The sequence below is a fragment of the Marmota flaviventris genome, chromosome 15, assembly GCF_047511675.1.
Source record: "Marmota flaviventris isolate mMarFla1 chromosome 15, mMarFla1.hap1, whole genome shotgun sequence".
NCBI classification, from domain to species: domain Eukaryota; kingdom Metazoa; phylum Chordata; class Mammalia; order Rodentia; family Sciuridae; genus Marmota; species Marmota flaviventris.
This window is the reverse complement of record NC_092512.1, coordinates 65475978-65502042: the sequence shown is the minus strand read 5'-3', so window position 1 is coordinate 65502042 and position 26065 is coordinate 65475978. Positions and strand designations below refer to the sequence as shown.

At 36.7% G+C, this 26065-nt stretch overlaps 1 protein-coding gene across 4 annotated transcripts in view; it reads left to right on the top strand.

The window, feature by feature from the left end:
• Positions 1 to 26065, top strand: part of Asph (aspartate beta-hydroxylase) — a 219588-nt gene that overhangs the window by 152715 nt on the left and 40808 nt on the right. For all 4 annotated transcript variants that reach the window (XM_071602317.1, XM_071602316.1, XM_071602318.1 and 1 more), the window contains exons 18-21: positions 1368 to 1504; positions 7775 to 7873; positions 11196 to 11285; positions 16344 to 16481. In XM_071602317.1, coding sequence (XP_071458418.1) covers positions 1368 to 1504; positions 7775 to 7873; positions 11196 to 11285; positions 16344 to 16481 — 464 coding nt within the window. The remainder of the gene's footprint in view (positions 1 to 1367; positions 1505 to 7774; positions 7874 to 11195; positions 11286 to 16343; positions 16482 to 26065) is intronic.

The window sequence follows — 26065 nt, the reverse complement described above, 5'->3', positions numbered from 1 at the left end:
GTGTTAAATACTATTCAACTCAGAATGATGGATATTTTTGGATGTCAGCTTTTGTGCTGAGTGCTCACTTGCCCTATCCTGTTGCCAGCCCTTGAAAGAAGACTGCCTATGAAGAAATCTAAACCTCTCCTCACAGTCCTTTGATATTTGAATATGGACTTTTCCTGTGAATGGAAATGAAGTGATTTCACTTGAAGAGGATCGGAGGCAGTTGGCCATTTGCAAGATAGTGCATTTGGCTCACAATAGGACAGGGTTCATGATACACAGGGAAAGGCACAGGCTGCAGATGGCTGCACAGGATTTTTTTTTTAATCTATGCCTGTGTTGTGGTTGACAGGAGAAGTTTAGAAGCAGAAGAAAAGCAGTGAGCCTAGATGGGCAGGCAGGGAGAAGGAAAAGGGCAGAAAATTAGACCCAGATTTATTCACAAGGAAATGACTGGCTGATCCACTCATCTGGGAATTCTGAGTGGAATACGATTGGTCAGCAGTGGAACAGGCCATGTGGGCTAAATTGGTGATGCTTTGTGCCAGATAGTTTGTTAGTGGAGTAGACAGCTTAGCTTTTTGTTTGTCCTGCCACATTGTTGGCTAATATATGATTTGTGGGCAACTAAGCACTTTAGGTAATTAGTTTTTTTTCCAAAGGTGATAATCTAATTTAGCACATTTTCTCTTATATAGGTTGTCTTTCCAACTACGGCAAGGAGTAATGGCAAGTGGCCCCAGATACTTTAAATTGCCAGTCAGATAGCCTTACAGTAAACAGAAATTGGAATTTTCATGATTCCTGATTTCATGTTGTGTATAGTATCCTATCGTCCACCAGAGGGTCCCATAATACTAGGTGATCTATCCTTTGCTCCACACTCAGTACTTAGTGTGGGTACACTGTACTTGGGTACACTTTTGATTGGAGATTGTCACAATTAAATGCTGTGCTATGTAACTTGATGCCTTTTTAAGCTTTATACAGGTGCTTTACCCTGAAATTAATAAGAATTTTTATTGTCTATCCTCTATCTGTAATTTTAAAGTTAATAAGCCAAAAATATCTCCGCAAAACATTCTCACAAGGAATTGGTAAATAAAACTTTTTTAAGAGGGAATCTAACATAAAAAGATAAGTGTTGATGAACTTAGAGAATGAGCATGTCTTTAAAATGTCTTTAATCAATAGCATGTTCAGTATTTACAGCAATTATTGACACCATCATAACTTCACCATGAAATTCACTTAATGAAACATTAATCTATAAAATCAGGTTTTAGCTTGTCGAATAATCTCTACTGAATTATATTCTCAATCCAAAAGTATATGTAATCTCTTTTTATTTCTTTGTTTTTTCCCTTCCCCCAAATCAGGTCACATGAGAGGTTCCCTGCTTACCCTACAGAGATTAGTTCAATTATTTCCCAGTGATACTTCTTTAAAGAATGATCTTGGAGTGGGGTACCTTTTGATAGGAGACAATGATAATGCCAAGAAGGTGTATGAGGAGGTGAGCATCAATCTTCTATTAACTACATTATCTTGAACATTAAGTTCTAATGCTCTTTGCAGATTGCATATAATATACCCAGTCTCTCATTCTCTTTAAGTTAAATTAAATAACATGTAAGTATTATTATAATTGACATATTCTAAACTTCATTTTCACCTTGATTTTTTCCCCCATGATCAGAACATTTTAAATTTTAGTTAGCTTTTGTTAAATCAAAACCTTCAGCTGTAATGGTGATATTTTTTAAACTTCCTATCTGTCAACTCCATGGACAGCCTTTCTGAAAGAGTTTTTTGCAATGAGAAGAAGAACTCAGATTCTGTAAGTGTAAAAAAATAGACAATTTTGTTTTTCCCATTTCTGCACTAGAATCCAGTCTAGAGGGAAACTGCAGATCATGGGCCTTTCTGGACATGTAGATTCCTTGCTTTTCAGAAAGGCATTGACTTTCTGATCTTCTGGCAAGGATGCCTTTCAAAGAATTTCTACCTTGTTATGGACATTTCAATAGATAACTTCGAAGTCCCAAGGACCTATCAAGCCTAAAAAACTGACTCCTTTAGGCAATGAGGAAATTCATTTGGTGCAGGGCAAACAAGATGCCAAATGAATTTTGCAGGTGGAGAAAGTGAATGCCTTCCTATAAAAGAAAGATAACTGGGTGCAGGGGTGCACACCTATAATCCCAGTGGCTCGGGAGGCCAAGACAGGAGGATCATGAGTTCCAAGCCAGCCTCAGCAAAAGCAAGGTGCTAAGCAACTCAGTGAGACCCTGTCTCTAAATAAAATATAAAAAATAGGGCTGGGGATGTGGCTCAGTGGTGTAGTGCTCCTGAGTTCAATCCCTGGTAGAAAAAGAAAGAAAAGAAAAGAAAGAGAAAGATGAACTCGTTTCCTTGTTGTGCTTTTATTTAAGCCTGTCGTTCAATGGTTTTCAAGCTGGTACAGTTTACATCAAAATGCTACTACTCCTTGTTAGTAATTATGATTCCTTCTATTTTAAAAATGCTGTCAAGTAGAGCAGTTTTATATGCTGTCCAGAGACTCGGTCCACATAAAATTGCCTGTTTATTGCTGTTGGTGCTTAATTGAAAATCATTGAATTTTGAAGCAGTTATCTTTTTACCCTTGTCCTAATTCTTATATTTTCTGAGAGAGCAGAAATAAGACCTTTGCTTTTTAGGGCATCACTGATATCTATGCAAGATGGATCGAGTCCACAATGTTGAAAATGTGCTCCATCTACTAAAGACCTTTTTTAGGTCATGAGATGATTCTCTATAGCACATGGGTAAGGTATTGATGTTAGATGTCCCTCAAAAGCTCCTCTGTGAGACAATGCAAGAAAGTTTAGAAGCCAAATGTTCGGTTGCTGCAAGAGGTTTAATCTAAATCAGTGCATTAGTCCCCTGAATGGGATTATCTTGGCTGGGTGTGGCTGTGGGAGGTGGGTTCCCTGGGGGCAACCCCTTGGGGTATATATTTTGTCCTTGTTGAGCAGAGTTCTCTCTCTCTCTCTCTCTCTCTCTCTCTCTCTCTCTCTCTCTCTCTCTCTCTTTCCTGGGTACTGCATCTCCAGCTACTTTCCTCTAGTCATCATAGTAAACATCAGACTAAAACAGACATTGTATTTGCTAATGGCCATAACACAGTTAGGGAGCCTTGTCTTGCAGAGTTTGATTAATGAAAACATCATGTGTTTCATTTACTCAGGATCTTGTGAGTGGAAGAACTCTCAACTGTCACAGACATATCCATGATTTTTCTACTTCTCATCTTTCTTTCCTTCCTTTATCCCTCTCTCCCTTCCATCTAAAAAGTCCAACCAAGTGCTGGCTGGTTGGGGCAGGAGCTAAGACTGTGGGAGTGTCTAAACCACTGTGGATGTGTCCTTACCCCTTTCTAAACCTTCCCTTCGGTATAGACATTCTTGCTCCCTGACACTAAATCTCAGATACATGAAACATTTTACTTCACCTTGAAAAATAAAATTTACCTGCTGTTGTTTTTACATTTGAAATCATAATCTCACCTGATTGAGCATAATAGGATGCAGAAAGTCTAAAATGTAGCCATAATATACAATTGAGTGAGTTTCTTATTAAGGAAGCACTAATAGGCTAAATATAAGTGTGGAACTTGCCTCCCCCACTCCTCTTACTTCTAAGTTAATAAGCTATATATAATGGATTCTTTTTCCTTAACCAAAGTTTATCCTAATGTATTCATGTCTTTATCAAAAGTTATTTTCAGAAAGCTAATATTGCAACTTTGTATTTTTTTCCTCATTGATTTTTATTTTTGAGTAAATTTACAAAAATCACTGATAGTTCCCATTCTGAGCTTTTGCTGCTGTTGGTTTCAACAAAGAGATCGACTCTAAAATGGTTTGATGTGGATTGCTTATCCATAGCTTTTGGGGATTCAATCTCTGTCCCCCTTGCAAATGAGTGGCAATGCCAGTTACCTAAGCCATCATGGTCCAAAGTTGAGCATCATTCCTGATTCTTCCTGGCCCTGCCTCAGGTTATCCTTCATTCATTAAAATCCATACAGGCTAGCTCAGAAATGGAGCTAATGGAACACACACAAGAATGTATGTCCATGATATTATTACCCTAGGTAAATGTATGATTGCACCAGTGGTCTGACCCTACTTTGTGTACAACCAGTGAAGTGAAAAACTGTGCTCCATTTGTGTACAATGAATTGAAGAGCATTCTACTGTCATGTATAACTGATTATAAAAATAAATTTAAAAAAAGAATAAAATTACTATATCCTTCAAAAAAAAATCATGTACATCTATAATCATCCATGAAGTTGATGTTCCAGTGCCAAGTCACAAATTTCTGTTCCCTTTACCTTCTGAATAGCTTTCAAATTCTTTCCTCTTTTAACCCAGGCTCATCATCTCTTACCTGAACCTTGAGATCCCCTTTGCTCAGGTTCCTTCTCTTTAACCTTCATCAACCCCAGACACAACCATCTATCTCCCTCTGCTCCAGCTCACCCATGCTTTCCTGGCCCACAGTACTGGTCTTTAAGCCCATTTGATTGTGTACGTGAATGTCCAAGAAAATACCTGCCATAGGTATGTACATGTATTATGTACATTGTTAACAGTACATACTCCAAAATAAGTTTTTAGATGAAATGAAATTATGATGGATTCATAATTTGAATGGAATACATAATAATATTATGTACAATATGCTATTTAAAATACTTTTCACATTTTATTTAACTGACAGATCTTGCAATTTTACTAAAAAATATCATTTTAGTAATAGCATTGAGCAGTGCTGTTTATAATTATATTAATCCCCCTTTATCCATGGCAAATATCTTCCAAGAACACTAGCGAATGCCTGAAATCAGGGATAGTATTATACAATATTCTCTTTCTCGCTCCGCCCCCATATACATACATACATATATATAAACAATAGCATATTATATATAGCATATTGTACATAATATTATTATGTATTCCATTCAAATTATGAATCCATCAAAGGGGTTAATCCACCGATTAGGTTACAACTCAGGTAACCTGATCATTTCACCTCTGAATGTTCGTGCATTGTCTCACATAACAAGCTTTCGAAGGACACTTTACTCAAACCATAATGCTAGCTTTCTTAGAAATTTTATAAATCTACATGTTAATTTCAACGAGACAACAAAAGCTGCACATTCATTTCACATCCACCTCCAAACTGCAGTCAGCACACTACCTACAGGTAAGGCATCAAGTGGGTAGGGCAGCACTGTCAGCTGCTCTGGGTGCCCAGGTACCAACCCTTCTAGTAATATTCATACAGGATGTGACACATGACTGTCCACTATGCACATGGAGGAGAGCCACAAGCTGTTTCACACTTAGGATATTTCAGAGACAGATATAAGTTGAGGAACTTGAGGTTTTTTTTTTTTGTACTCTCCAGAGGATTATCTCACACATTAATTAATCAGACCTTTTGTGATTTGATGCAACTTCTGACCCCTTCCCCAGCCTCTTCGTTGACTTCTGTTTATAATTTAACAACATTCCCTTTTGCTGTTCCTGGCTCACTATCCCTTTTTACTGACTTCTTCTGTACCTTGAATGCCCCCCCTCATTGTCTCTCATCTGCCACTTCTTTAGTGAACTCCTATTCATCCCTAAACGCCTTTCAGACCTTGCCCCCAGTCACCTACACCACAGGGTGAGTTATGTGCCCCTTCTCTATAGATACTGATGCCTCTTGCCTATTTCTCTAGCTATTGAACATCTTATATTGTCATTGTCTTCGTGTGAATCTGTCTCCCTCCCTTGACCGAGAAGACCCAGAGGAAAAAAAGAGTATATCTCATTTCAATTTCTATGTTAGTGGTCTGCAGTTCTTTATATTCTAAAATGCCTAGTAAGTGATTTAATTTGTTAATGACTTGAGATGGTGGCTGTGTGCCTGCAACAGGCAGAAATGTCATCTGTGTGGCTGTAATAATTTTAATATTATAATAATCCCTGCATGGCTGTGCTGGCAGAAGCATGATCTGTGTCAATTCTCTTCCATTCCAGGGATATGAAGTACTGAGCTCTGATAAGCATCTAGCATGAGGTCAGTGCTGGGGAAAATGCAGAAAAGGCAGAGCCTGCACTTTCAGAGATCTAGTTAGGGAGGAAAACCCGCCATGTGCCCATCTATACATTGAGTACCATAGTCTTGAGAACCCTCTGTGTGCTGGACATTGAGGATGAACAAAACAGACACAATCCCTGTAGAGCTGACATCTCACTAGTTGAAGAAAAAAAATATATAATAGGTCAGGTGGTGATGATGAATACAAGAAGAAAAATGAACCAGGAGAGGGAGAAGTTGGAGGGTGACTAGTGATGGGGTCGGGGTCAGGGGTGGGGTTTGCTGAGGTGGGACCTTTGAGCAAGGGTTCCTTCATCCTGGTAAGGGAGTGAGCCGTCTGGTTATCTGAGGGAAGAGTGTTTGAGGCAGAGTACTGTGAGTTCAAAGGTCCTGAGGCAGAGGTGCCCTTGGCTTGCTGTGAGAAGCAAAGAGTCCAGCATGCCTCAGAGGGACAGAAGAGTGGAAAGGAGCATAAGGCTGGCCTCAGCAGGGATCCCTGGAACTCTGTCTTTCACTCAGTGGAATGGATCATAGGATGGAAGTGATACGACTTACAATTCAGCAAGTTCCTCAGGGATCCACATGGGGTGTGGACTGCAGGAGTGCAGAGGACCCGCAATCAGGAGGTTCCTGTAAGAAGATCAGGGAAAGATGCTGAGGCCCGAACCAGGGCAGCATCAGTGAAGGAAATGACAATTGTTAACAATTTTAAATATGCTTTGAAGGTTGTGTTGGCTGGACTTAAGAACGGATGAGGTTCAGGACCTGATCTGAGTTGGAAATACTGAAGTGTAGGCAGTGTGCACCATGTGGATTCAACAAGGTGTGATGTCCCCTCTGTGCACATGCTCCTTCTGTAGGTCCCCTTGGTGTGTGTGACTTCCTCTTCCTACTCGGGCTCAAGAGTAAAGAGGCAGCATGTGTATCTTTTCTGTACATCGACATGGCTCAAACTTTCATCTTGTTCTTGTTCCATAAATTAGTTTGTGAAAGCATCTTCATAAGTTGAATGGTGTTTCATTTATCATTGCTAATACTTAATTAAAAGCATTTGCATAATTTATCACTAAATCCTAATAAATGCATATATAACACACAATAATGTGATTTGTATTCAATAGTTGCCTGGGTTTTATCACAGAATACTGTACTTGCTCACCAACTTTATTTTCAGTGCTTAAAAGAGTCTGGGCACTCAAATGTTTGTTATGTAGTATGAATACAAAGCATAAATTTTCTCTTAATTAAGACAATGGATAAGGCACATTATATAAAGCAACCTATAATAACCATTTAGAGTTGGATTCAAACAGAGCAAATTTAAAGCCCTTTTCCCTATTCACTAAAAAAAAAATTGAAGTCCTATAAATTGACACATATTTTGCTGATTTGCATTGTTAAAGCAAATGCTTCAGCAGTTATTGCCATTTCATTCGTGTAAATGTGAAAAGTACATTGAGTTGAGAGGAAATAGGGCCATTGAAGTTTAATGACTGCAGTGAGACAAAATGTCATAGTGTTTTCAGCTGTAACATCATAATCCAGTTCAAGTACAGCAAAACTAATTAAAATTTGTTTTGACAGTCATTTGTGCAATTTGTAATCTATCACAATAGCTTTTTGTTTTCTTTGAGTTCAGGTACTGAATGTGACACCTAATGATGGCTTTGCTAAAGTGCATTACGGCTTTATCCTGAAGGCACAGAACAAGATTGCTGAGAGCATTCCCTATTTAAAGGTAACTATCATTCCTCTTCCTCTTTTCATCTTTTGATTCTTTTGAGTCATTCGGACACCCTTGATTATGCCTTGTAGATTGATTGGCATGCACTGCTAAGGCTTTTCATCCTCAGAATGTACACCCTCTGACCATGGCATTCACAGGCAGCATGGACCTCCACTGTAGTTATAGGAGTACCAATCATGTGAGCAGAGACTGTTTAGAAAAGACTTTATGTTATGAAGAAACCCCTAAAACTGAAACTGATAGCATTGCTTTTTTTCCCCTCTTTAATGCAGATTGAAACCATAGGTGCTCCACCACTGAGCAACACTACCATACCTTTTTATTTTTTTTTTTTATTTTGAGACAGGGTCTTATCTCACTAAGTTATCTAGGCTGCACTTGAACTTGTGATCCTCCTGCCTCGGCCTCCCTAGTTGTTGGGATTACAGTAATGAACCACCCCATCCCACTATTACAGTTTTAAAATCGTGGCAAAAGTAAACACCAGTGATTGGCACAATATATTAAAATATGGATAATGCAGTAAACATGTCTTTCACGAGTTAATTATATATTAAGTCAAGTCTGAATAGGGCTGTTGTTGCCTATAAAAAGTGAAGAAACAAGTGCAGTTTGAATAGGTCACACACCTCTCCAAAAGCCTATCTGATAGCTAAAAATATTAAAATAAAAATAACATTTTTTTTCACCTGTGTAACTGGATCCTTGTGAATTCACCAGAATCACATTTGGTCTACTCAGGGACGATGCAATAGAACTTTCTATTTTTTATGTATGTTGTCTCCTATGGTGACCACGTGACCTTTGAACACCTAAAATATGGTAACTGTGATTGAGAAAGTGAATTTTAAATTTTATTTAGTGTTAATTAATTTTGATTTCAATTGTTGCACATGGATAGTCGCTACCATATTTAACATATAGCTGATAGAATGACTAAAAACATTTTCTGGGCTAGCATCACCACTTCTGTGATCTCTTTTTTTCATGTGAGTCTAGTCAGATTCCCACTGATTGCAAATAGTTTGTGTGTTTTATTTGGTTAGGACAGTTCTATTAAAATAATTCTAATTGCTTGTCTTATTTGAGAATTTGAACATTGCATAGATTTCTAGTCTCTTTCGAAAAGGTGTATAACTCTGGGACACAGAACTGAGCAGTGGTGCCGCTTAAGATGGTCTGCGCCCCGTGTCTGACCCAGCTGTCACAGGGCCTCCGGAAACCTGTTCATTCCTTACTAGGGTCCTGCAGACACACAGGTTTCTCAAATTTAGAATATTCTTACTTTTCCTTTGACCTAGGAGGAACTGATAGTATTCTCCCAGCTTCCAAGACAAAAAAGCAAAAACCAGGATAGTTAATTCATAAACAAGAATGTTTGTGTGCCAATCAGTTTATCCTGTTGCTTGCTAAATTTCAGTATTATACAAATAAAATTTCTTCTTAGTGAAAGATAATGGGTTTCTTGTGAAGAGGCCTCAAAGATGCACATTTTTAGAAAAAAAAAGTCCTTGACATTTAAATATTTTTGACACTTGTCCTTCTTTTGATTTTATAAATTCATTCTCTTGCTTTAATATTTTCTCTCTTCTCTCACTCTTTTTTTAACATAAATTTCAATTTCAATCCTTGTGTGGGAGTTGGAAGAAATCTGCTAAATGTTTTAGAATAGGAATCATTTAATAAGAATTACTTTCTAAGATCCAAATTGGCTTTAATCTTTCCATTTGTTTCATTAAAATTTTCATTAAAAATCATGATGCATTTATTCTTTTTTTAATAATTAATTAATTTAATTAGGTATAGATGACAGCAGAATGCATTTTGATTCATTGTACACAATTGCAGCATAACTTCATTTCTCTGGCTGTAAACGATGTAGTGTCACACCATATGTACAGTCATACATGTACCTAGGGTAATGATGTCCATTTCATCCACCATCTTTCATGCCCCCATGCACCCTTCCCAGCCTTCCCTCACCTTTGCCCAATCAAAGTTTCTCCATTTTTCCCATCCCCCCCCCCCCCAATTATGGATCAGCTTCCACTATCAGATGGTTTTTTGGGATTGGCTTACTTCACTTGGATGATATTCTCCAACTCCAACCATTTACCTTCAACTGCCATAATTTTATTCTTTTTAAGGCTGAGTAATAGTTCATTGTGTGTATACATACCACAATTTCTTTATCCATTCATCTATTGAAGGGTATCTTATTGTGAATTGAGCTGCTATGAACATTGATGAGGCTGCATTACTGTAGTATGCTGATTTTAAGTCCTTTTGGTATAGACAGAGGAGTGGGATAGCTGGGTCAAATGTTGGTTCCATTCCAAGTTTTCTAAGAAATCTCCATACTGCTTTCCAGATTGGTTGCACCAATTGCCTCTTCTGTGATCCCTTTCTTTCACATGAGTCTAATCAGATTCCAAACAGCAACCTGCTGATTGCAAATAGTTTGTGTGTTTTATTTGGCCAAGATAGTTTTATTAAAATAATTCCAATTCCTTGTCTTATTTGAGAATTTGAACATTCTGTATCATTGTACAGCTAGGGTAATGACAGGCACTGACACAAAAGAATGGTGTAACTGCCATTCTGCTGGCATGAGATGAAATTTTAAGAGTAGTTTTGATTTACATTTCTCTAAATACTAGAGATGTTGAACATTTTTTCATATATTTTTTGATCAAATGTATATCTTCTTCTGAGAAGTGTCTGTTTAGCTTCTTAGCCCATTTATTGATTCGTTTTTTTTGTTGTCTTTTTTTTTTTTTTTTTTTTTGTGTGTGTGTGTGTGTGTGTTAAGTTTTTTGAGTTCTTTATATATCCTGGAGATTAGTGCATTTATTTTGAGAGGAAATAAATATTACTTGAATTGGGCTGCCATCACTTCAGACATGAGAAATTAAACATTTTGATTCAGGAATAAAAAGATACTAGATGACATATGGTCAGATTTGGAAAGCAAAATAAATGTGAGAGATACCAAGCCACAGATATTATTTGGAATATTAAAATACGATTGTAGCCATACAGTGTTAAACAAAATAGCATATTGATTGTATGGACTATTCAGTACTAATTAATGATATATTAATGCTAAATTTAGTTTTATGACATCTTTATTTTTGCATTGTAAATATTAACCAGTAACCTCATTCCAAATGTTAGTATTGAGATGCATTTTTGGTTCTTCAACTTTCCTGTATGATATACCATATTTCATAGGTAGGACATTTTATGTAAGTCAAGGAATTAAATCTGGTATTTAATTTTTTCCCAAATACTAACACTATTCTTTCTATAGGAAGGAATAGAATCTGGAGATCCAGGCACTGATGATGGGCGATTCTATTTCCACCTGGGAGATGCCATGCAGAGGGTTGGAAATAAAGAGGTAATGCGTTTGTGACTTCTTGTTCTCCTGAATAGAGGAGAGGGTGTAAGTAGGCATGATCATTTCTAGAATGTTGCAATTGATAATACCCTTCTAAAAACAACAATTTAACCATTTAGCTATTTAAACTGTGTTTGAAACAACCTAACAATTCCAAGTTAATCCTCTAAAAGATTTTTGAGATTTGGCTTTTATAGTTTCTTTCAAACAATCAGCTAAATAATCACAAGAAAGGTTTCTAAATTGTTGTGTTTTGTGTGGTGTGTGTGTGTGTGTGTGTGTGTGTGTGTGTGTGTGCATGTGTGTGTCTATGTCCATGAGATAGAAAGCATGTTTGAATGTATTTGTCTTTGTGTATGTCTGTGTGTGTGTGTGTGTAGATAGATGGTGCCTTAGAAAAGTGCCTTTAAAAATGTGAAATGAAGAGATGTTTCTGAAACTGTTTAAATTTTTAAAATATTTTAATAGCTTGTCCAGATTCATTTTTGTTTTATTTGAAATTTCAAAAACAGTCTTTATTCTGCTGATCCCTGAGCACACTGATCCTAATGGTTAATTGTGTAGCTTCCCTTCTGAAATATTTAATACAGTTTAAGATGAACATTTGTAGCTAGGGTGATGACAGGCATTGACACAAAAGAATGGTGTAACTACAACAAGTTACATGTTTTCTTTGAGATTATTTCTTTTTTCTTAAGTATAGTTGTCAGCTCCTGTAAATGTGATATCGGACCTTTAGTCATGACATCTGGTGCTATAAATTTCAAAGCCCTCTCACAGTTCATCACAAATGATGTGGCAAAGCCCACCTCTCCTGCACTGTTGAAGGAGTTCTAGGCTCAGCCGTCTTTAGAGTCAGTTAATGAAAAGACAAAGTGAGGCACTGAATCTTTGTAACTGTTGCATTCCACATATGCATTAAAGTGTCATCTAAGGATAACACAGCATTAGATTTCTAAAATTAATGAAGTCATAGGACCATATGGACAATTGGGGGCTCAAAGAAGCAAGGGGCTTTGTGATGGGTAATTGCCTCCTAGAGACATGAACAAATTTGTAGTAGTAGTAGTGGTTTGGATAATTGGTGATGTTTTCTGTATACATTTCTATGTATCTTTCCCTCTCTAACCTACTGATCAGTCAGCTAAAATAGAATGAGACAATTCAGTGAAGAGAAGAAGGGAGAAGAAATTTCTGGTTACTTATCATTTTTGTATTTCTTCACTCTTTTAGTTGTAAATGGTCATTTTTCCTTTGAATGACAGGGAGAAGAAAGATTTTGCTATAGTGTCCAACACTGGATAAATGTTCATATCTGACTACTGTAAATATAATTGTCACTAATTAATTTATCTTTGAACATTTCAGGGTCTAGGGCAAAGATAGATAAAAGAAGTCTGATTTATCTCAGATCTTAGATGAAAACAGCCCTTACTTCAAGGACAAAGAACTCACTACTAACCACTTGTGAAGGGCTTGGTACTTGAACCCGTGGGACTATTCTAACAGCATATTAATTATCATTAATATGATAATGATCAACACAGTTCTTGAGTTTAAAAAGTTCAGAAGGACTCATGCTTACAGGAGGACAGAGACAAGCCTCTAGAACCTCTTTTGATATTTCTGATATCTCTGGGTGTTGAATCTCCATTTCTGATTTTTCATATCAAGAGGCAGCCACACTAAATGTTGTTATGCATGGAGCACTGCTCTGGCTGAGAGAGGATGCACCATAAGAAGCAAATCCATAGCTGAAAAATAGATTTTAGAAAAATCTTTGTAACAGTGGACAGGGGTTTGCAGTGGACAAGGATTCCTGGGATTTCCATGACTTCTAAATCCACATTCTGGCTTCCTATCTAGTCTCAGTTTCCAGGTCCAGATTCATGTCTGCTGCCTGCTTATTGTCATCTCACAGATGTCACACAGACAACTCACTAGTCTTCCTCTAAGCTGTTTTCCCCCTAGGTTCCATCTCTTATTCCATGATATTGCCAGCTTCCCAGGATCAAGATCTGAGTCAGATTTTCTGCTCCCTCCACTCACTCAGTCTATTCAGGACAAGAACTGGGACTGGCTTTCTAAGCTCTTTGGCAGCCATCTCACTCCCCTTCCTGTGCATGGGTGTTAATTCATGAGTGTCACCTGCTACTTCAATGACAGCTGTAAGAACCTGACTGTTGTTTGTTTCTTTAGTCTCACTTTTTTTTCTAGGCTACTCTGTGCTCAAAAAACCTGTGTGCAAATCAAGTCCCTTTTCACACACTGGCGTTTATAATCCTCCATAGGCAGATTGCAGCCAGCTGTTCTCATCAAGAGTGTGTCTCCCAGTCCCTCAGCATAGCACATCACAGACAGAACAGGTCCAGCTAGGCCACTGGCAGGCCCATTGCACAGACATGACCCAGGTTTTTCTGAGTTGATATGGGTATGAGAAACAAAGCCACACATAGCAATAATTCCATAAAAGTAGAGATGACATTGATATAAACCCATTTAAGAAAATAGCCCTGGTGGTTTTACTGTCTGTTTCATTTGTTTGTTTTCTTTTGTTGTACTAGGAATGGAACCAGGGGCTTCACGCATGCTGAACAAGTGCTTTATCACTGAGCTACATCCTCAGCCCCTACTGTCTATCTTAGTAATTGTGATCAGATGCATATGATTCCTGATAAGATAATAAATAGTAAGGAGGAAATTTTTAGAGGTTTCTAAATTGAGTGTTGATTTTCTAGCAATTTTTATTGTAAGGTAGTTTAGATATTTAAAAAACAGTCAAGGGGAATTCACTTGGATCCCCTATGTATCAATGAAGGCAATTTCTGAAGACTCCTGACATGTCATTTTCATGATTTGGTTTCTCCCAAATGTTAAGAGACAGAGGAGTGCAAAACAAAGGGTCCTGTTTGACACAGGCGTACTTACTCTAAGTGTCAGAAGAAACTTTCCGGACAAACGTGCTCCTGTTGAGTGGACAGACTTCCCCAGGCATTCACACAGTGAGGACAGAAAACCCAAGGCACAGCAGCTCTTGAACCAGAGCTCTACTGTTTGCTGTTTTGGTTTTCCTGTAATGACTTATGCCTAGTCCCTAAAATGTATGGCTGATGACTCAAAATTGAATGGGTTGTAAAACTTTCCAAAATATCATTGACTATACTTAATATTGCTGTTCACTTTAACACCAAAAAGCAAATGGCTTAGGAAATAATATCCTAAATTCAAATTGGACAAAATCACACAGTCAAATTAACCTCAAAGGTAAATGGAATTTCTTCTTCTTCTTTTTTTAATCCTACAATAATCAGCCATTTTAACTTTCTGATTTTTAAAGAAACTCTTCTACAACTTACGTGTACATCAAGGAAAATATATAACAATGATTAGTATGTGTGTTTAATTTGAGACATTAATGAGAAAGATAATTAAATAAAAACATTTCTTGATAGCTTTTTTTTAATAATACTAATATAGATGGAGAGTTAAACAAACTGGCAGGAGCTGTGAATTCTAATACAGATATTTAACCTTTATAAACCTTGATTTTAACATTTTTAAGATGGAATATTTGGACATATCAAGTGACATTACACATATAAAAGTAAACTGTAAAGTGCTGTTGAAAACATAAGGCAGCATTACTATCACCTTTTACTTTTTTAGGAAGAAAAATTTGAAATATGAATATTTATATGCTTTTAAATATTAATACTTTTATATCTAGAGATATAAAAGATCCATAGTTTTTTAAAGAATATATTCAAGTTGATACTAAATGCTTTTTTTATTGATCAGAATATACATTGATCAGAATATACACTCTTCAAAAGTGATCACTAGATCAGACTCGTAGAAATAGAGAGGATAATATTCAGTGTACCACTAGGAAAACCTTCCATGTCAAAGACATGGAGTGTGCATCGGAGGAGGGGCAGCATGTAGGAGGGCCACTTGAGAGCATATGGCTGGCCTGGGGATCATTTAGAGGAGCCATATGGAGCAAGGCATTCCACAACCGTCCCTGAGCTAGTCTTCTAGGAGGTCAGTTGTATCATGTTACAACCACCCTAGAGCCACAAATGTTATCCCTTATGGCAGAAAAATATATTTATTAGAAACAAAAGTTCCCTTTTAAAAATCGAAAATGGGATATCATTATATTTTTTTGTCAACTCAGAACAATGTCTCCTTTCTGTGTACTTAATTTAGTGGGGAGCTTATACTCTGTTACCCTGGGGTAGATGGAGTAGCTTCCTTAAATATGGACATGGAAAGAAAGTACACATGAAAAGAAATCATTATCCATTTTAGCACCCCGATTCAGTAAATGCAAATGTCTTTGAAGTAAACATTAAAGTCTTAGACTATTCCTTTTAAAGGAAACAGTAACAGAACTAATGAATGAAAACTAAAAATATAACCATTGTCACTCTGGTGTCTTAAGTTACTTATCTGTTCAATAAACAGTCCTGGAGTGTGCTAGACACTCAGGGGAGACAAAATGAGTGGGGAAATGAAACATCCAGTATTCGCAGAGCTTACAGCTTGAGTGAAAATAAAATACATGTGTTCATTTACACTAAAAGGTCATAATCAGAAACTCAGTTCAATAGTAATGTTTTCACCAGATCTGAACAGAGTTGGGTACTTAACAGACAAGTTCTTTATTTAAATATCTCTCGAAGCACAGAGAGTCCTCAACTTAAGGTGGGTAGACTCAAGATTTTTCAACTTTATAATGATGTAAAAGCCACATATATTCAGTAAAACTCTATTTCAAATTTGATCTTTTCCCAGCTTAGAGATGTGTAGTATAATACCTCTCACAATGACAGGTGATGACAGCCAACTGCAGATCCCAGTCATCCATGAAACCTCAAAGAGGATCAGCCAACTCTGTTGCTAAACTACAATGTTCTATAGATTAGGTGGCTTAAATATCTTTTCAACTTGCAATTGATTTAGTGCTGTATAAGTGCACTGTAAAACTAAGAGATGATTCAGTCCTTCATTTCATTCAGAGTAGTGTTGAGCACAGTCTTGCTGTTCTTTCAGGCATACAAGTGGTATGAGCTCGGGCACAAGAGAGGACATTTCGCATCCGTCTGGCAACGCTCGCTCTATAATGTGAATGGCTTGAGAGCCCAGCCATGGTGGACCCCAAGAGAGACAGGCTACACAGAATTAGTGAAGGTGAGTGTTGACTTAGATATTGTCCTCACCTAATCTCTTGCCTATTTCCTGCTCAAAATCAGAATGTTAATCATGGAAAGAAATGTCATGAAGAAGATGCATTTTATTCCCAGTAATATTTTCAAAAAATAGTAGAAAAAGAATCTCTTCATCCCGTTAGCTAAAGGTATCATCTATAGGATAAAGGAGGGAATTTATCTGGAACAGTAGTTCTCATACTTTTTAGTCTTGAGACTCCCACATGCTTTTAAAAATTATTCAGCAGACAAGGAATTTTTTGTTTATATAGGTTATATCTACCCATGTAATCTTTAGAAATTAAGACAAATAAAATATCATTTTATGTATGAATTCTTTAAAAATACCAATAACATCATTACATATTATTATAAATAACATTTTTACAAAATAATTACATTTTCAACACAAAATATAGTGAGATTATTAGAATTGTTGTATATTTTTACAAATCTTTTTTAAATATTTGATTCATAGAAACTGGGAATATTCTCACATTTACTTCACATAAACACTAGACCATTGATGTTATATATCATGTGTTCTCTAGAAAGTTCCACTGTGTATCTGTGCTCAAATGAACATAAAAAGAGAAAAAAACATCTTCTTAGTTTGGAAAGTTTTGATCTTTCCAATCCCCCTCAAAGAGTCTAGAGAACCACCAGGTATCCCTGGACCACACTTTGAGAACCACTGATCCTGAGGCTATGGAAAGAAAAAAGTTATAAATATTTTTAGAAAATGTTGTGGCAGATATGTAGGATAGGGAAACTAAGTAACTCTTACAACTTAATAACTATAAAAATGGAAAATTTTTATGTTGGTAGGCTAAATCTGAACTTTTGACTATTTGTGATTTGGGTAAGTATGGTCAGAAGTTTACTTTAGCTCATTATTCTTAGATTCATCAATGGACTCATTGTTAATTTTACTCGTTGTTTTAATAATACCATCTTCTATTCAAAATGTAGAAATGTCACGTACCCTAAGTGTTAGATGGGCTTCTGTATTCTGACCTAGAAATCTATCATTTATACATGGTTTGTAGAAGATAATATTATAGAATATTTATACAGTGTTTGTGGAAGATAATGTTATTGATTTCAAACAGTTCATTTTACATGTGAGGGAAACAGGAGGGAAGAACAGGAAGTGGCAAACCATTGGGAATTCTAGAATCAGGGTGATAGAGATGTGGACATTCTTATACTCTTTTTCCTACTTTTGGGTATATGTTTAAAATTTCTCACAATATTTTTGTGAAACAACATCTTATAAGACTTATAAAACTTCACTGATTAATTGTTCTACTTGGAGAAAAGAAGTTTCAATGCACTTACAATGAAACAGTCTTATTTGATCACGTTTATTCTATATTTCATTATAAAAACATACTTTATAATTATCTCAACCAATTGTAAAGTAGGTTGCCATCACTTAGACTTTGAATACTTTAAAGAGGTGAAAACCATGATATGATGACTAAATATAAATATTAATTTTAAGAGGTTTCATACCCAGAGTAGAAATTGCATAGGAATAGCACTTCCTTGATAAATCTGCTGCACTTAGCACTCTCAGTGATTCTGTTCCTTTGTCAAAGTCCATCTTCCCTCAGATCAGATCACACTGAACTCTCTTGATTGTCCTCCCCCATTTCTTTCACGTCTCTTTGTGAGTTTGCTTCCCTGCTATAGATTTTAGGATGCTTCCAAATTCAAGTAACAGAAATGAAAATCAAACCTGACTCCAACAACTAAAAACTTTATTGATTCACATAAATAGAAGCCTAATGGTAGGGCAGACCTGGGGGTAGTATAATGGGGGGAGATTTTCTTGGCTCTACACTTCCTCCTGTGCTGGTTTACTGCAAGAAGGTTGCCAGCAGTTTGATAGCATTGTTGAACTACCATCCCAGTCCTGACTGCCTGTCAGAAACCCCCTAGGAGACCCTTTCCTATAGTTAATTACCATGTCTTGTGGCACTCACTGTTACAAAGGAGTCTGGGACACCAAGTAGTAGCTGGCAACAGGCTTCCAGGAAGAAAGCGAGAATATCTCTCCATCAACGTAGGAGCAGTATTTTCTTCAGTCTCATCCAATCTCAGTCAATTTATGGATTAGCTACTGGCAAGGGGCTCTGAGGGAATCCTTAAGCCAGCCAACAGGTCATACCCTGGGAGCCAGGAAAGGATCAGCTTCTTTTCAATTGAATGGCTTATCAGGGGGCAGAGGGACACTCCAACTAAGTCAGGGTTCTATTAAGAAGAAGGAAGAGGCAAAATGGAAGTTGAAAAGGAAGCTGACAGTTCAGGATGTGTGCACTTGGACCCAAATATTGTTCTCTGCATTCTCTGCTTCCAACCCTCTTCATTCATTTTCTAATAAGTCATCTTTGCTGTGAGTCATCTGTTGTGAAATATTCTTTTACAACTATGCTACCCAAACACTTCTTTGTGTTCTATCTTCAGCTGTACAGGAACATTAGCATTGAATGTGAAATTAACTTACCATGTAAACTCCTGACTGCTATTCTTTTCCAATTGTATAAATGGTCAGGGTCTTGAGTCCATTTGGGATGCTATGGAAAAATGCCATTAACTGAGTGGTTTATGAGCAATATAAATATATTCCTTGGGATTCTGGAGGCAGCAAAATCCAGGATCCAAAGTGCCAGTGAGGGCTTCCTTTCTGTTACACATATGGTGCCTTCTCTCTCTGTTGAGCGCTTGCTTCTGGTTCGTAGATGGTGTTGTCTGTCTGTGTATTCACATGGTGGAAGAGGTGGAGGTCTCTCTCTGCATAGTATTGAAATTAATTTAGTGAAAACTATCCAAAATATCCATCCAAATGATGAATAAATCAATAGACAAATATGGCATATTTACACAATTATAGTAAAAAGGAATGAAGCACTGATTCCTGGTGGAATGTGGATGGACCTTAAAAACATGATGCTAAGTGAAGGAAGCCAGTCACAAAAGACCACATATTTCATGATTGAACTGTCCTATGTAGGCAAATCCATAAAGAGAATTTTGCCAGGGTGTGAAAGATTGGGGTAAAAGAGAGTAACAATGGTTATGGGGTTACTTTTTGGGGTAATGAAAATGTTTTAAAATTAAGAAATGTTGTTGGTCATACAATTCTGAATATACTAAAAATCATTAAGTTGTAAAAGGTAAGTGAATTTTATGGTACATGAATTATATCTCAATAGATCTGTTAAAAATAGGCAACCACCCATTAAAATACTAAAGACATTCTTCACAGAACTGGAAAAAAATAGTCCTAATATTTATTTGGAAAAATAAAAGACCCAGAATAGCTATAGCAATTCTAAGTCAGAACAAAGCAACTCTCGAAGAATCACAATACCTGACTTCAAATTATACTACATAGCTATAGCAACAAAAACTGCATGGTACTGGCACAAAAACAGATGCATAGACCACTGAAACAGAACAGAAAACACAAAAACAAATCCACAAAGAGCCATTGTAACAAATGGTACTGGGAAAACTGGTTATCCCTATGTAGAAGAATGAGACTTGTCTCTCACCCTGCACAAAAGTCAACTCAAAATGAATCAAAGACCTAGGAATTAGACCAGAAACTATCCAACTTGTAGAACAAAACTTAGGGTTAACACTCTAACACATAGACACAGGCAACAACTTTCCCAATAAGACCCCTAAAGCTCAGGAAATAATGCCAAGAGTTAATAAATTGGATAGCATCAAATTTAAAAGTTTCTGCGTAGCAAGGGAAATAATGAAGAGAGAACCACAGAATGGGAGAACATCTTTACTAGCTACTTTTCTCACAGAGGATTAATATCCAGAATGTATAAAGAAACCCAAAAAACTTAACAACCAAAAACCAAATAGTCCAATTAATAAATAGGCAAATGAACTAAACAGACAATTCTCAAAAGAAGAAATAAAAATGGCCAACAAATATATGAAAAATGTTCACCATAATTAGCAGTTAGGAAAATGGAAATCAAAACTATACTGAGATTTCTTCTCCAGTCAGAATGGCAGTCATCAAGAAAACCGACAATAATAAATGCTAAAGAAGATGTGAGGAAAAGGAACACTTTTACTTTGTTAGTGGAATTGTAAATTAGTACAACCACTATGCAAATCAGTGTGGAGTTTCCTCAAAAGACAAGGAATGGACCACCATAGAGTTCAGTTATACCACTCCTTAATATTTAGCCTAAGAATTAGAGTCTGTGTACTAGAGTAATACATGTTTATAGCAGCACAATTCACAAGAGCCAAACTATGGAACCAGCCTGTGTCCATCAACAAATAACTGGATAAAGAAAACATTTTACATATATAATGTAGCTTTTACAATATGCGTAGCTTTATTTAGCCATAAAGAAAAATGAAATTACATCATTTGCAGGAAAATGGATGGAACTTGAGAACATTATATTAAGTGAAATAAGCCAAACTCAGAAGGTCAAGGATTGTATGTTTTCTCTCATATCTGGAAACTAGAGAGTATAAAGGAAAAGAAGATGGGGTTGGGAGGGTGGATCTCATGAAAATCAAAGGCAGATCAGAAAAGTAGAGGAAAGGAACGAGGGGGAGGAAAGAGGTAAGAGAGATGGGAAATTATATTGGCCAAATTATATTGTTATATTGTGTGCATGTATGAAAAAGTAACAACAAATCTCACTATTATGTACAACTATACTGCACCAATAAAAATATGTAAAAAAATAAATATAAATAGGCAACTATGGTAGTATGTGGCAGTTCAAATACGTTAACTGTAAACAGGTTTCTGAAGGTTGTTGAAGAACCTAAGAATCATCTCTAAAGCAATACAGGGAAGCAGTTCAGAACCTGTCCTCCATAGCCACATTGCCTGGTTTGTCTTCTGGTTTATTCCTTATGACCAGTGTGGTACTGAGTACATTCTTATTGTTCCAGCTCATTTTCTGCAAAATGCCTATAGTAAACATTAATTATTATTATATTCTGATGATCATAATTTTGATTTATTACCTCATTTTTATAGAAAAAAATATCTTCCAATTTTTAAAATATGACCTGGAAAATCCAGTTTTAAGTAGTAATTATGATTTGAAATAGTAATTTAATGACAAGCATCTATTAATTGCTACGTATCTGCCATTCATATGCTGAACTTTTATATGGAATATTTTAATATTTATGGCATCTCTAAGATAGATATTCTCGTGTACATTATATATGAATAAAGTAAAGATTAGAAAAGATAAGAAATTTGCCTAAAATAACATACTTAATGGTGACAGGGTTGAGGTCTCCCTGTCCTCAAAATCCACATTCTTACTGGTATGCCACAGTTGCTCTGAGGGTTACCTATGTTTGTTCTTAGGTCTTGTGTCCTCCTTTTTGCTAACCAAGTGTTTCAAAATTATATTTAGTTGAGCTTCTTGATTTTAGCCCTGCCTGTTTCAAGCTTTATTTAAGAACAGTAAGGCCAGGGTGTTAATCACAGGGTTCCCAGCATCTTGATATCTCAGCCTGTGTGACATCATATGTTTAAAACTCAGGGCTTTGTGATAGTATTTTACTTTGTTAACTACCTTTATTGACAGAAATGGTAATATTGTACCATTAGGATTTTTTAAAAAGAGAGTCATATCAAGGTGACCATTTGCCAATAATTACTGTGATGTACAGAGAGCCAGTTGTGTGAGGAATCCAGGGCCTGTTGACCATTTAGTTGACAAACACTTGCATATGAGGATATTCTTTCATTACCAAATTACAGATTTGAATATTCCAAACCATGCATCATCATCCAACCATTGATATCTTAAAATAGAAATCTAGATCTCCCAGCTGCCAGGTTTGGCCAAAAATACTTTTAGAATAATAATGCAGCTTCTGGCTGTTAAGTGAGTGTTAACTACCATGGATAGCACATTTCCATTCAGCAGAGTGCTGTTTTCTTGGAGGCGTGGAACAGTGTTCAGTAGATGTCCTCTGGGTTTTTTTTTTTTTTTTCCCCCTTTTGTCAAGTTTCACTGTTCTTCATTGTGTAGCTTATAATTCTGCAGTTCTAGCACTGGGTGTTATGCGACTCAATGAAAGAAATTGGAGAAAAATATTTCAGTGGAGTTTTCCCTTTGGGGCTTATTTTCATTAGAAATGAGTAGTTTGTTGTTCAAATCACAAATATCAAAGTGTTGATTGCCTTGAGGGTATTTACCATTGAAACTGAAAAAAAAAAAAAAAAAGGATTAAATTCTTTGCTGGGTTGGAAGTAGAAATGATCCCTTGCAGTTAAAGAAAAGCCATCATACATTAAGTGTGTTGCTCTTCCTTTTTTGAGATTAACTGTTTGATCCACGTTATTTCATGGCCAATTTAGATGGAACTTGTATACATACAGACCACAGTATAGGCAGGGCTGAATCCCAGTGGCTAGGGAGGATGAGGCAGGAGGATTGCAAGTTCAGAGCCAGAGCCTCAGCAACATAGCAAGATTCTGTTTCTAAATAAAATATTAAAAAGGGCTGGGGATGTGTCTCAGTAGTTGAATGCCCTGGGCTCAATCCCTGGAAAGGAAGAAAGGAATGGAGTGAGGAAGGGAGGGGAGGAGGGAAGGAGAAAGGAAGAAAAAGAAACCACTGTGCAATTGCTTTTCCTACTTCCTAACTCTTTGCATTTGTCACTGGGGAAAAAAAAAGGAAAAGTCTGGAATTCTGTTTTCTGAGCTCTTCAGAGCAGCTGGTCTGATGTAAATAAATAACATCACATATAAATTTGCCTTTCTTCATATTGCACTTTTATTACAGCTGGAGAAGTGCCCAGCAATACTTTGCCAGTGATGTGACAGAGTGCATAGGAATGATTGATTAGAATAGCACTCTCTGTCATTTTCCTCCGCACTATGGTTTTTATTAATTAAGAAATCCACTGTGTATGAATAACTTCACCTGGACAAAAATAGGACTTATGCAGTAATACATTAGTGGTTCAACATTTCTTTCCATGTGATTAAATATTTGAATGTTTTCAATGGATTGCTTTTGAAATGAAATGGATTGATAAAGAAGCAAAAATGTCACATTTACAGTGGAATTAAGCTGTAAATTAAGAGGATTAGCAGTTTTACATAAAATTAATATCATGGTATAAAGAAGTGCTAAAAGCAATTCCTTAAGCTTAACATAATAGTTTAATCTTATTTTTCAATGTCAAACTTTGAACTTTTGGGATTCTAGTGATATTTTCACAAAACAATGATGGGAGTCCAGAATTTGACAATTATGATTTAAAAGTGAACTTTTTAAATGGGATCCCACAATGAGAAGGAAATTAGTTTTGCTGTCAGCACTGATATTTTGGGCAAATATAAGTGAGCCTCACTTTCTATACCTCTATGTTTAGAATAATTATCCCAGTTCCTTTTCAATTCCAAGATTTTAATGAGGCAAACAAAGCAAAATATCAACTAAACAAAACCACCACGTTGGATGTTTCTGTGTGCTATTTAGGTGTGCAGCCTTACTAAATTGAGATCATAGAATGCCATATGATGCCAATTATGGCAATAGAGCAAAAGAGCAAAATACTTGATATTCTTTGAGTTATTTCAAACTAAAAGACCATTTGTTTTCTTTCTCCCAGCAAAATTGGTAAGTTCTCAGTATTTATCAATATGAAAAACCAAATGACTACACATTGGCATTTTATCTGTGACCCTCTTTGGGAACTCACAGTACAGTGTTTGATATCTCAGAATAATTGCAAACTGAACCTGTAGACTGGTATTCCATTTGGGGCTCAAAAATGTTTAATGAGGTAGCTCATGATCTGTGTTTTAACATACTTATGCACAGATCAATGGCGTATACATAACCACATACATATCTGCTTGTGCATCTGTTCATCAAGATATTTGTTTTTATATATACTCAGGAAGTCTCCCAATCAGGTTCTTTCACCCCCTTGAGATCAATGACTTTGGGTTTCTGCTCAGAGATGTCACTTCTTTAGGACTTAGTTCAGTACACTCTTTCCAAGAGGTAGGATGGAAGGGAATCCAACCTGGTGTCCCCCTTATACCTCCTTCTGACTAATATATCCATTGGCCTCCCTGCCCATCTGGACTAATCAGAAAAAAATGGGTCTCATTTGCCATCTGAGTGCTTACAGCCCTCAGGTTGGGTCTCCTGGCAATGTAGCCTGTATTTTCTCCTTTCTCTCAGGTGAAGAAATCCTTTTTCTCCCACTGTCTAAAAAGAACAAAATTCAGTTCTATAAGACTCCTCTCATGCTCCAGTCCAAGATGCCCCTTATTGTATTTTTTTTCTTTAGAAAGGAGAATGAGACTAAAAACACCAAGGGACAATGGCCAGACCATATATAAAAAGAGAGCTGTGGCCCAGGAACCTGCCCAGGAAACACATCTGCTGTCTACAACCAACAGCCAAGGGAACCAGCCTGCTCGACGTCAGAATTGTAGGAAGCCAGACCACAATCTCTAGTAACAATCAAGGAAGCTGAATAATAACTTCTGTAGTAATCAGCCCCAACTGGCTAGGATTTAATTAATAAATGACAGCTGCCCTGATTTTTGTCCACAGTCCCAACTTAACAACCTGAGCAAACTACATGTGCAATGCACCCTTAAACCATCACATAGGAGGTCCCACTGTTAGGTGTCTCCAGCCTCCTCAGGCCAACAGCTTCTGTGGAGGGCACAACCTTCCCTTTCTGCTAGTACAAAAACTACCCACTCTTCCTGCCTTTGAATCTTTGCCAAAACACAGGTGACTGTGTCTGACTTCTTTGCTGCAGCAAGCTTAGAGTAAATAGCCTTTGCTTTTTCTCATTTGAGTGGTCTTGGTTTATTTCCACAATAAGAAATGTCAGCTGCTTTCTTTGATCTTTATATTCAAGCTTGGAAAAACAAGGAGAGCTGATCAAAATGCATCAGGACCAGATAGAGATTGTTCCTTTAATGCTACTAATTTCCTTAGAGGTTTTATTAAAATTACTGCAAAGAGAATTTTCTGGGAAAGCGTTGTGCTTACTGCAGTGTTTGCTCTGATTCTGTAGCCTCAGCTCCTCACTCAGGGGGATGACCCCACCCTGGGGTACCATTTCTAAAGCAGGATGCATGGCTGCCTCTGTTCTTAGCATGCTGGAGAGGCACATTTTGGCTAGGATTTAAGCAAGCTGATTTTATCTCTGAAAATTAAGATATGTAATTCCTAACATAATTAAGATAAAATAATGTCTCAAAACCAAACTATATAATTTCTAAAATAGTAATGAATTACAAGCATATTCTTAGTCAGTTAAGTACAATTTGGTATTATAATGTATTGAAGTGACATTTTAGTCATTCATTCGCACTTCAATTTTATGCATAAATTTTGCCCACAGTAGTCTTTAATGACGTACCTTCCCTTAACGTAGACTCAGGACCTGTCAAAGTACCTACATATCTCAGGAATTTTCTGTCAACTGCCAGTGTCTATGTGATATTCATTCCATTTTTCTTACAGCTAATCAAACATAGTTAAGACGTGATCTCGCTTT